The sequence below is a fragment of the Myotis myotis genome, unplaced genomic scaffold (assembly GCF_014108235.1).
Source record: "Myotis myotis isolate mMyoMyo1 unplaced genomic scaffold, mMyoMyo1.p scaffold_m19_p_9, whole genome shotgun sequence".
In the NCBI taxonomy this organism is placed as follows: Eukaryota; Metazoa; Chordata; class Mammalia; order Chiroptera; family Vespertilionidae; genus Myotis; species Myotis myotis.
Window position 1 is genome coordinate 81,586,184 of NW_023416401.1, and position 11,602 is coordinate 81,597,785.

General features: G+C 46.3%; 1 protein-coding gene across 3 annotated transcripts; it reads right to left on the reverse strand.

Annotated features, from left to right (window-relative positions):
* Positions 1–756: 756 nt before the first annotated feature.
* Positions 757–10,222, reverse strand: GP9 (glycoprotein IX platelet). Of its 3 annotated transcripts, none has more exons than XR_004970071.1 (2): positions 10,136–10,222; positions 757–866 (listed from the first exon to the last, which is right to left on the reverse strand). XR_004970071.1 is itself a non-coding variant. In XM_036323244.1 (2 exons), exon 2 carries the CDS (start codon positions 9,213–9,215, stop codon positions 8,649–8,651), a length of 567 nt encoding a protein of 188 aa, XP_036179137.1. In that variant the 5' UTR covers positions 9,216–9,227; positions 10,136–10,214; the 3' UTR covers positions 8,575–8,648. The 3 variants fall into 3 exon arrangements, 2 of the variants coding, with proteins under 2 accessions (XP_036179137.1, XP_036179138.1); XM_036323244.1 differs by lacking the exon at positions 757–866 and adding an exon at positions 8,575–9,227 and having other exon boundaries at positions 10,136–10,214; XM_036323245.1 differs by lacking the exon at positions 757–866 and adding an exon at positions 8,575–9,223 and having other exon boundaries at positions 10,136–10,186.
* Between the last annotated feature and the right edge of the window lie 1,380 nt (positions 10,223–11,602).

Sequence of the window (11,602 nt, forward strand, 5' to 3'; positions counted from 1 at the left end):
AAATGAGAAACCTCAGGACGATGAGCCTCCAGGACTATCTGAATCACCCCTCAGTTACAGAAAAATGTTAGGCTCTACTGAGCATGCAGTCATGCAGTCAGAACCTGGGCTGTAGGAAGACGATGGCATAATTCTTTCACGCCCCAAAACAGGTCTTTTGTTTGAGATGCAAATCCATAGTGACAGCAAAGTATTACGATCTTGGAATACACACCAGGTGTTGGAGCAAGACCAAAGCAGAAAGGTGTAGCCATCACACGAACACCCAGAAAGTGTTTTATTATCCCTGTTCTGCATGTAACACTTTATTGCCTAACTCCGTGGTCGGCAAACTGCGGCTCGCGAGCCACATGCAGCTTTTTGGCCCCTTGAGTGTGGCTCTTCCACAAAATACCACGTGCAGGCGCACGTACAGTGCGATTGAAACTTCGTGGCCCAAGCGCAGAAGTCGGTTTTCGGCCTGGACGAGTCTGTTTTGAAGAAGTACTGTTGATATTTGGCTCTGTTGACTCATGAGTTTGCCGACCACCGGAACTGATGGTTGTCAAGCCCCGCAGGGCATCTGGAAGCAGTAAAAGCACCAAACAGTAGATGCCTTGCCCAAAGTCTGAATGACAACAAAAAGTTTTGAAATGGCAAACATGACTTCTTCGTTGCTCTTACCACCAACTGTGCTATCTGTGCAATGCTATAACTGTAAATAAAACAAGGCAAGAAGAGCTTGAGAAGAACTCCTCCACTGTTTCTTTGGTTGTTGTTCTGAAGTTCAGGAGAGAAAACTGACGTTAGTTAGGTGACAGGAGTAGATGCTGAAGATTTTGAGCATGTTAATCCAGAACCATGATTTGTAATTCTAGTCCTCAGTCCTAGAACAGAGAGTCAAATATAACTTTAAACTCTGCATGCGATAAATTGATTTAAAGGTGAAGTCTATAACACCTTGAAATTTTTGCATCAGTTTTTCCTTTGGAACATTTAAAACATAAGTAATATGGGAGGAAAAGGTACTATTAATAGAAATTCTGAGTCAATAATCAGGAAATTGTCTGAATTTTGATCTTTCCCTTATTCTATCATTTTTGTATATATGAACATATTGCCCATAATTTTAAATATTTTTTGTATAAAGAAATTATAAGTTATCTCTGAGCCTCCTCATTGTCTATCTTCAATTTCTTTTGTTTGTATTTTGGGGAAAAATGCCTCTTAGATTTTTAAGCTGAATATGACTCTTAATTCATAAAATAAAATCATATTTAAAAACTTATAATGGCTTTTTAACTATGATTGGTTCTGTTTGCCTTTTTTTCCAGTATTTGCAACAATTTTTCAGAGATTTGCAATGCCTCATTTACCTGAGACACTGTGAGAAAGTCAGAACGCCTAACCAAGTTTATAGCGTCTTTCTGCACCCATACTAGATTGGAAGCAGTGGGAACTTCTTGCAGAGAATAACTTCAATTTGCATTCTAGATGCAGGTTGAGTGAATATTCCACAAAAGTATATACAAAAGTGGAAGTGCCATACTCATCCAATCATCACATTTTGTGCTACACGTCATACTCAACAATGGTCATAGCAAGTCCTAGAGATGATTATAGAATATTAGGAAGAAAATCTTGCTGTATAGGCCTCCTTTTTTGTATTTATTTAAAACTATTTTCCTTTTTTTTTTTTTAAAAAAAAAAAAAAAAGCAGAATAAAAAGACAAATCCCTTCAGATACTCTGAATAAATTGTAAAAAAAAAAAAAAGTATTACATGCAATGATTAAGTGTCAGTAGTTCCTTTACTTGATATTTTCTATTTTACCAAGATATTTTTCTAGTACACTTCAAATGAGACATTATGGGCCCATTAATTTTTTTTTATACATTTTATTGATTTTTTACAGAGAGGAAGGGAGATAGAGAGTTAGAAACATCGATGAGAGAGATACATCGATCAGCTGCCTCCTGCACATCCCCCACTGGGGACGTGCCCGCAACCCAGGTACATGCCTCCGACCGGAATCGAACCCGGGACCTTTCAGACCGCAGGCCAATGCTCTATCCACTGAGCCAAACCGGTTTCAGCATGGGCCCATTAATTTTATGCTCATATTTCTAGTACATATTTCTCCAAAAGTGTAAATATTTTTAAAATTCTGATATTTGCCAATTGAATATACTGTATATGTAATATATAAACAAAGTTGTAACTGTATCTACAACCCTACTTGACCATAGAGTAAATCTCTCTGTAGTTGTGTCTAATCATAAGCCCTAGCCAATTTGGCTCAGTGGACAGAGCGTCAGCCTGTGGACTGAAGGGTCCCGGATTCATTTCCGTCAAAGGCACGTGCCTGGGTTGTGGACTCAGTCCCCAGTAGGGGGCTTGCAGGAGGCAGCCAATGAATGATTCTCTGTCATCATTGATGTTTCTATCTCTCTCTCCCTTTCCCTTCCTCTCTGAAATCAACAAAAATATATTTTAAAAAAATAAAAATCCCTCCAACTGTCTCTTTCTCTGTTTATTTCTTTTATCTTTATATGTGTAGCTATTAATAGTTTCCATAAACAGAGGGGCAGGGCCTCTTTCTCTCTACAAGCATGTGGGATAGAGCTTATGAAACAATGGGATTTTTGCTTTAGCAGATGTGAAAATGGAATTAAAACAACCCATGTGGTTTAAATGTGGAATTAAACATTTTAGAATGTGGGTTAAAGCTAGGTTTAGAATTAGGGGTAGGGCTTGGCTTATGCAATGTTTAGGGTTAGTGCTAGGTTTAGGATTAAGTTTACGACTAGAGCTAGGGTTAGTTCATTGGCTAAGGCTAAGGCTAGGCTTTGGTTTAGGTTTAGTGTTGTAGTTAGGACTAGAGATAGTGTTAGGTTTAAAGTTAGGGCTAGGCGTAGCACTAGCATTAGGTTTAGGTTTATGGCTAAGGATATGGGTAGGTTTAGGTCTAGGTTTAGGATTAGATTTACAGTTAGGAATATGGCTATCATTATGGTTTGGCTAGTGTTAGGGTTAGAGCTAGAACTAGGATTAGGATTAGGTTTTAGGCTTAGAGCTAGGACTAAGTTTAGGGTTGGGTTATAGCTAGGGTTAAAATTAGAGTTAAGGCTAGGGCTATGACTATGGTTAGGTTTACAGTTAGTTTTAGAACTAGGTCTAGAGCTATATTTAGTTTTAGGATGGGGGCTAGGGTTAGGGGTAAGTTTATTGCTAGGGATAGGTTTAAATCTGGGACTTTGGCTAAGTTTAGGTTTATCCTTTAGGTTAGGGTTAGGTTTAGGGCTAGGGCTATGACTAGGTTAGGGTTAAAGTTAGGGTTAGGTTAATGTTACAGTTAGGTTTAGAGCGAGGGCTAATGTTGATGTCAGGTTTAGAGCTACCTACAACACAGAGGCGCAGCCAAAATGAAAAGACATAAAACATGTCCAAAATAAAAGAACAGGATAAAACTCCAGAAAATAACTAAACAAAATGGAGGCAGACAGAGAGTTCAAAACACTGTTGATAGGATGCTCAAGAAATGTAGTGAGAATTTCAACAAAGAGATAGTAAGCGTAAACAGTACATGGAAACTATGTTTAAATCCAGTCAGAAATTAAGAATATAATAACTGAAATAAAGAATATATTAGATTAAATCAATAACAGATTAGATGAAGCAGAGGATTGAATCCACTATTTGGAAGACAAGGTAGAAGAAAATTCTCAATCAGAACAGCAAAAAGAAAAAGAAATGAGCCCAGCCAGTGTGGCTCAGTGGTTGAGTGTCAACCTACAAACCAGGAGGTCAGGGTAGAATTCCCAGTCAGGGCACAAGCCCAAGTTGTGGGCTTGATCCCACCACGGGGCATGCAGGAGGCAGCCAATCAATGATTCTCATCATTGATGCTTTTATGTCTCTCTCCCTCTCCTTTGCCCTCTGAAATCAATAAAAATCTATCTTAAAAAAAGAAAATGGAAAAGTAATGAAAATAGGTTAAAGGGCCTAACTTGGTATAACATCAAGTGCAACACCATTTGCATCATAGAGGTTCCAGAAGAAGAGAGCAAAATATTGAGAACCTATTTGAGCAAATAATGACTAAAAGCTTCTCTAAGCTTCTCTAACCTGTTGAAGAAAATAGAACTATAAGTCCAGCAAACACAGAGAGTCCAAGTCAAGATGAGCCCAAAGAGGCTGACACCAAGACACAATTAAAATGGCAAAGGTTAAGGACAAGGAGAGAATTTTAAAAGTAGCAAGAGAAAGAGTTACCTATAAGAGAGCTCCCATAAGACTGTCACCTGATTTCTCAACAGAAACTTCAGGTTTGTAAAGGAGAGTATTGGAGTAATTGCATCTTTGCCAACGAAAGTTAAATAAACTGTAGAACATGATACTATGAAATACTGTGCTAATTCTGTGTTAAAAAGAGGGAGGGAGGTTGAGAGGTGGCTGATATGGACAGATAATTCTCTAAATTGCGTGGCCATGAAAAAAAAGCCAGTTTCAGAAGAATACATAAGTATATTATTTCTGGAGAAACCTGCCATAAGACAGTAATATTTTTGGTGGGTACATACACATATTTATAAGTGCATAGAAAATGTCTGGAAAGGTCCATATCAAAGTGTTAGGTTTGATGGAGCAATTGAGTTGATGCCATTCCCCTGGGAACTGGCTTTTCAGGTCATTTAACTACGGACATTCCCTTTGCTGAAGACCACTTTTCACTTGCTGTGACCACATTCCATTCTCTCCCGGGTATGCATAAAGAAGTCTCCACCCAGAAAAATCCCGCCAAAAGTCCTTTAAAAGCCGCTGACTCCCCTCACTGGGTGCTGGAGCCATCCAGGCTCAGCCACCTGGTGTGCGGATGATTGAATAAATTCGTAATCCCTCACCCGCTCACCAGTCTGGCTTCATGCGTTCTTCCTTGGGCGACCTAACACAAAGTGGTATCAGTGGCCACTAGAAGCAGTAGAGGGGTGTACCGCTTTAAAATTTGTAATTAAGAAAGTAATACAGTTTAGCTGTGCTCTCTTTGTTTTACCCACTTTATTAGAGACCTATATAAGAAAACTCAACCAAGACTTGGAGATATTTCCTCAAGCCTGCAGTGTATGTCATCACTGCTCATTATCCAGCGTGATTTAAAATGAGATTCAATTCCAAAACCATTTAGGAAGCTGACAATCAGAGGCTGGGGTGTCTGCCAAGTTAGATTTGTTCTTGAAAGGTTCCCCAGGCCACAGACTCACTGTTCCCCAACTTGGGCAGAGCTGAGCCAGGACAGAGCCTTCCCCCTTCTGCTCTTTGCCATCTTGGCACACACCCAGGGGCTGGAGTGCATGCCGTACAACTCCAAATAATGCGACATCCCAAGTGTCGGGAGTTGTGGGGATCCTGTCTGGGTCAGCATGGAGTCCTTGGAAGACTGTGTGTGTGTGTGTGTGTGTGTGTGTGTGTGTACACACACTCATTTTTGTTCACAGGAGGTGGGGGTAAGTATGTGTGCAAAAAACACGAGATGGCCCTAGCTGGTTTAGCTCAGTGAATAGAGCATTGGCCTGCGGACTGAAGGGTGAGTCCCAGGTTCGATTCTGGTCAAGGGCACATGCCTGAGTTGCGGGCTTGGTCCCCGCGCCCCCAGTAGGAGGGTGGTGCAGGAGGCAGCCAATCGATGATTCTCTCGCATCATTGATGTTTCTATCTCTCTCTCCCTTCCTCTCTGAAATCAATAAAAATACAATCAAAAACAAAAAACACGAGATGGGCACTGTGTTAGGAACTGTGTCTGGCTGTGTCTCAGGGCCACGACTCAGCATGTGCCCCCTAAGAGTGCCCACCACGTCACAAATGCCCTTTCTATGGCGTGTCCTGTTTCTGACCAGGCACTTATTACCTTAGGCTACATGGGATTGACAATTGCTAGATGCGCACCCGCTGCCTGTTACTGGGCACAGTGGAGGGCTGTGTTTCCTGGCCTCCCCTGCAGTTAGGGTGGTGCCAGTGACTGGGGTTTGAAACAATGATTTCTTCTGAAAGTCATCTATACATTTCTAGGCCTGGCTGTGAGCATCTGCACAATCCTCTCTGCTGTCCCTGCTTACCCAGGGACAGAAGAAGGCAGGAGGCCAGCAGAGGACTGGTTCTGAGCAGAACCAAGAAAACAGGCTCAGCGGGAGCCAGAAGTCCTATGGAAGGCCTCCTGGTGAACAGCTGAACATACCGAGGTATGAGGAAGGAGCAAACCTCAATTGGGGTAAGCAAGGTGTGGTGGTTGTCATATCAGCTAGTAAAAATTACCTCGGCAAATTCTCCATGTGTAGTTGGATTTTGAAAATATTTATGAAGGAAATGATTATGAGGATGATGTCATGGTGACTGCTTGGATAGGCTGATGTCAATGACAGAGCTGGCATTTTGCTTATATAATGGGGTAAGGTCCACGGTTGTTTGGTGCTAGTGGTGACAGCAGAAATGGGGGAATGGCAGTGCGGAACAGTGTCGACTCATGGGGCTAATGTCTGTGGCTGTGATGGAGAGAACGGAGAGGAGGCAGATGTGATGCTGGTGTGCGTGCGGGCCGTGATGGGTACTAAGGGTGGTGTTAATGCGACATCCCAAGTGTTACTCCGTACTGGGTTGGTCCGTAGGGAGGGGAGACTGTGTGAGTGGTCATGGAGAGCTGGCTCTGTGGCTGACTGTGTCCTAAAGGGGACAGCGGTGGGGGGAGACATTGATGATGGGGTTGGTGGCTGTGTGGTGGGTGGTTCTGTGGTGGAAGCCTTGCTGGCCTGAAATAGAGAACGTGGGAATGATGGAAATGGTAAATATGCGTCCCCAGAGGGCGGTTTTCCTAGGGCTCTTGTGTCCATTCTCTATTTACCTGGGAAATTCCTGCTTGGCCACTGAGGTTCCCTTCACGCCTTCCACCCTCAGGGGAATCATCACCTGCATTGGTGACGCTGGGCTTCCCAGGCTCCTAACAGGTTCTCACTGGACCAAGCCACTCAGTCAACAGGATCAAGGCCTATAATAATCATTGCACCAGACCTGTGGCTGCACACGTTGGCCCCAGGAAGGAGAAGTGGCAGAATTTATGGACATCCCATGTGGGGACTTGGATGCGGAAGAGCCTTAGTTCCAGGGAGCCCAGGAAGTTCCTAAGGGAGCACTTTTCAGATGTGGAAGGGGACCTGTCTGGGATCATGCCTATGAAGTGACCGCTGGGGCCCCTGGAGCTGTGTTCTCCTCCGTACATTGCAGGGAGAACAGTATCTTCCCCTCGGGGTGTTTACAGGGTGCATTGTAAGGGGCTTCACATAGGGCCTTCACATACAATCAGTAGATGCCATCTTTTACCATTGTTGTCATTAGGCAGCAGTGGTTCAGCCGATGCCTAATGCAGACAAATTACAGACTCTCAGCTGTGGACTCTGTCGAGTTGATAATATGTGTTATATTTGCCCTATTGAAAGAACAATTAAAATTTTCATTTAGTTGCCAGAAGTTGCCAAATTCAGAGATTTCACATAAAAATCTAGATTTCCAGTCTCTCTAGAAGAATGGAATACAGGGCACCTAGGTCCACATCTCCACACGGCAGCATTTGGCTGGACCTCTTTGGATGGAACATGGGCTCTCTGATTTGCCACAGTCTCCACAACTCCCTACTGTCCATCCCTCATCCTCAGTTTGAGGGTCCTGTTTCAGCCTCACCTCTGTTACCGGTGCCTTTCAGTGGCACACTATGCTCACTTGGCTTTCCTAGTGGCACCTTCTGAGCCATGGGACCACCCCATGGAACTCCTAGAGGGAGGGACCTTGGTGTAATTATATTTGATTTGGGTTGGCCAGTAACAGACCTAAACGTTAGCATGCACAGCGGAGAAAAGTTTAATTTCACTGCTCGGCACCAGAATTCCTCTGAGGGAGAGAAGTGTCTTGTTTGAAGAATCTGTTGAATGGGGTAGAAGTGAGACCCCAGAGTTTGCAGGTGTCTGATGTCAGCACTTGGAGGGGAGTTTTTGTTCCATGAGAAATGGAGTACTCTGATGTTTTGTTTCTGAAGAAGAGGGGAGAGGGGAAATAAAGGAGAGAAACTAGTGCGGGAGATGGGGCCAGGTGAGCCCAGATGGCCTCAGGGCCAGAGCGCCAAGGCCATTTGGGAATGGTGAAGTGCCTTTCAGTGTATGTCTGTTGCAGAGATGACCAGGCCCTCGTCAGTACTTCCTGTCTGTTCACTGCTGTGTTGTGAGATAAAGCTGTTTTTGGTTTTTGGTTTATTTTTGGAATTTGATGTGCAATTGGCCTGGGCTGCCTAGGATGGTCCATGTGGGAAGCTGGTACTACTAGAGAAGGGAGGGTGTGAGAGCTGGTGTCCCGGGACCTGCAGGCACTGGGGAAAGGCTCTGGATGTCCAAATTGTGGAATTGCAGGTGGCTGGTTGGAAGGAAGTGGGACAGCCCATTCTACTAGGAACTTGGGGGACAGAAAAGCACCAGTTGATATCTGGTAATAAAAAAAAATGAACCCAGGTTTCCAGAAGGTACTGAGAGGGAAAAATAAAATATCTGAGTTTGGACAAAATGACTGAGCAGCCAGTTTATTTCAAGTTACTGGTAGAACTGGCTGATCAGGGCTGGTGGAGTCTGGACAGGGGCTCAGGCCTGGCCGCTTGGCCTGAAGAACGACCCTAGGAACAGGGGCTCTCTGGCAGTGCACAGTAGACCTGCCAAGAGAGCCAGGCCCATTATGACCACAACAACCAGTGCCACATCCCACCAGACCCATGGATAGGCCCAAGGTTTCTGTAGTTGCCAGCCGCAGTTGCCCAGCTCATAGCCTGTGAGCTGGCCCAGTGGGTGGAGGGTGGCATAGCTGGGGCTGGCACAGCGGACGTCCAGCAGGGCCTCTGGTGTGTGGTCCTCCAGCCAGAGGTGCAGGTAGGTGAGGCTGCAGTCACAGTGCCAGGGGTTCTGTGTCACGTCAAGTGTCTGCAGCTGGACCATGTGGTCGAAGGCGCCGGGAGGCACAGAACGAAGGCTATTGTTGGCCAGCAGGAGGTGGCGGGTGTGGGCTGGCAGGGCAGGCATGGATGTGAGCCCTCGACCCCTGCAGTCCACCCACAGCCCCATGGTTTCCAGGGCCTGGCAGGTGCATGGTGCAGGGCAGTCCTTTGTGGCTTCTGCGGCAGCCCAGAGCAGGAACAGGGCTCCCCAGGCAGGCATTGTGCAGGCTGGCTGTGGGGAGAGTGGCTGTGAGGTGAGGGAGGGTCGGGTAGCCTGCACCCCATCCCAAGAACCAGCGGGTACCATAGGAACAATGGTATCTGACCTGTGAAATTGCAGCTGTGAAGACGGAAGGAACTGAACTGTGCCCAACTTAGGCCTGGCTGACCCTCACTGAACACTCAGAAGGCAAGACAGTAGGGGAGGGAGCAGGGGTGACTTCGGAAGAGGACAGGACTTCAGGAGGTGGGGGGAGCAGGTCCCTGCTCCGTGGTTTACAGTCCTGGTCCTCCACCCGTAGGGCTGGGAAAGGCTGCTCCCAGCCTCCCTGCCTAAGCCTGGGGTTAGGCCAAAGGTGTGGCCTTCACAGACCACACCTCACCCCACCAATTCCAAACAGCTGGCCGTGATGAAGTGAACCCTTATGTGGTACTCGATGTAGAAACCAGCACAAGGATACTGAGGTGGGGGCGGGAAGGGAACCCGGAAGGAGCTCCCTCTGCAAGCCCCTCAGCCAGGCTTGGGGAAACTGAGGCCCAGAGACAAGAGAGATTTGTGCAGGGTCACACAGTAGCCTGTGTCAGAAACCAGATTCAAACTCAGGTCTCACGAGCCCCAGTTTTCTGCCTGATTCACTGCCTTGCCTCCACACTGTTTTCCCCCTTTTGAAGGCAAGCTCTTTTCAACCCCCAGGGCCTGGCACATGGCAGACTCCCAATGACTATTCGTTGAATAAACCAGTGAATCTTGACTTAGCCAAGGAGCAGGTGTCTCAGAGTGAATGCCCGCACCCAACGCCACCTTCTAGAAGGGAGAGCAAAAGTGGGCATAGAAGTAAGAATTGACAGCCCACCTCCTCACCACCTGGGAGGAACCCCTGGTGTGGGAGGCAGTGCTGGGTAATAAGGGGGGCTTCTTACCTTCCAGGCCTGCAGTCCAGTTCCCCTTTCTGTGACCTGAACTGTCCGGGTTGAGGCTGAGGTGGCAGTTCTATGTAAATAGCTGATGGTGGCCACTGCTTGAGAGGGAGGAAGGAAGTGATAAAAATAGCCTGGCTTATCCCCTGCAGGCAGCCCTGGAGGGCCTATCTCCAGAGGCAGGGGGGCCTGGGGTCCTAGTGCCCTGGGCACAGAAGCCTAGGTCAACTTGAGTGTGCAGAAGGGGTCCCATAGTGCATCCCGCTGTATCACCAGTGCCCCAAAGAGCCTTAGTGCAGGGTCTGGGGAAGGACCAAGGAGACCCTACTTTTGGACCCAGGTGGTGAGGAGGGCTTCTAGGAGGAGGAGGCCCTGGAAATGAGTGGCTCTGTTGGTTGGTCCATTAAAGCTCAGTTTTCCTTATCTGGACAATGGGAGCAATAAACCTTGTCCTATTTGCCTCAGAGATGTGGTTTGGGCAGCAACCATGGGCAGGTCAAGAATTCTATTCGGGAGGATGATTTAGGTAGTTTTAATAAACTGAGTTTATTAAGCAGGTGATTTAGTTTCTATAAACAGAGCTCTTGTCAGAGAGGCCCAGGAGTGGAACCCAGAGTGGGGGCCTGCTGAGCAGAAGAAGGGGTCCTTCTGGCTATCTCCCATGGTGATGGCCAGTGTCAGCCAAAAATGCCAAACTCAAGAAGAGGGTCCTGGGCTTCCAGCCTAAAGGCACTTAGAATGGTTTAGGGCTGGACGGGGAAACTGAGGTGCAGAGCATCTGTGCTGCCAACTGAGGCCACACTGGAGCTTGAGCAGGGCCAGAGGCTACTCCACCCAGAACGGGGGAAACCTGAAAGTTCTACAACCAATGTTTGTTTTTATTTTTTTTATTATTTATTTTAATATATTTTATTGGGTTTTTTTACAGAGAGAAAGGGAGAGGGATAGAGAGTTAGAAACATCGATGAGAGAGAAACATCTATCAGCTGCCTCCTGCACACTCCCTACTGGGTATGTGCCCGCAACTAAGGTACATGTCCTTGACCGGAATCGAACCTGGGACCCTTCAGTCCACAGGCTGACGCTCTACCCACTGAGCCAAACCGGTCAGGGCCAATGTTTTTTTTTTTGTTTTGTTTTGTTTTGTTTTTTTAAATATATTTTATTGATTTTTTACAGAGAGGAAGGGAGAGAGATAGAAAGTTAGAAACATCGATGAGAGAGAAACATCGATCAGCTGCCTCCTGCACATCCCCACTGGGGAAGTGCCCGCAACCCAGGTACATGCCCCTGACCGGAATCGAACCCGGGACCTTTCAGTCCGCAGGCCGACGCTCTATCCACTGAGCCAAACCGGTTTCGGCCCAATGTTTGTTTCTAAAGCAGGGTGACAACACTAGAAGTTACAGGGCAAGGAAAGTCAAGGGCAAAGGGCTGTGGAGTGCTTAAACACTCCATTTATACACTAAA

What these genes read in the sequence shown, in the direction of transcription:
- GP9 (XM_036323244.1), bottom strand. Translation starts at nt 9,215, where the DNA reads ATGCCTGCCTGGGGAGCCCTGTTCCTGCTCTGGGCTGCCGCAGAAGCC.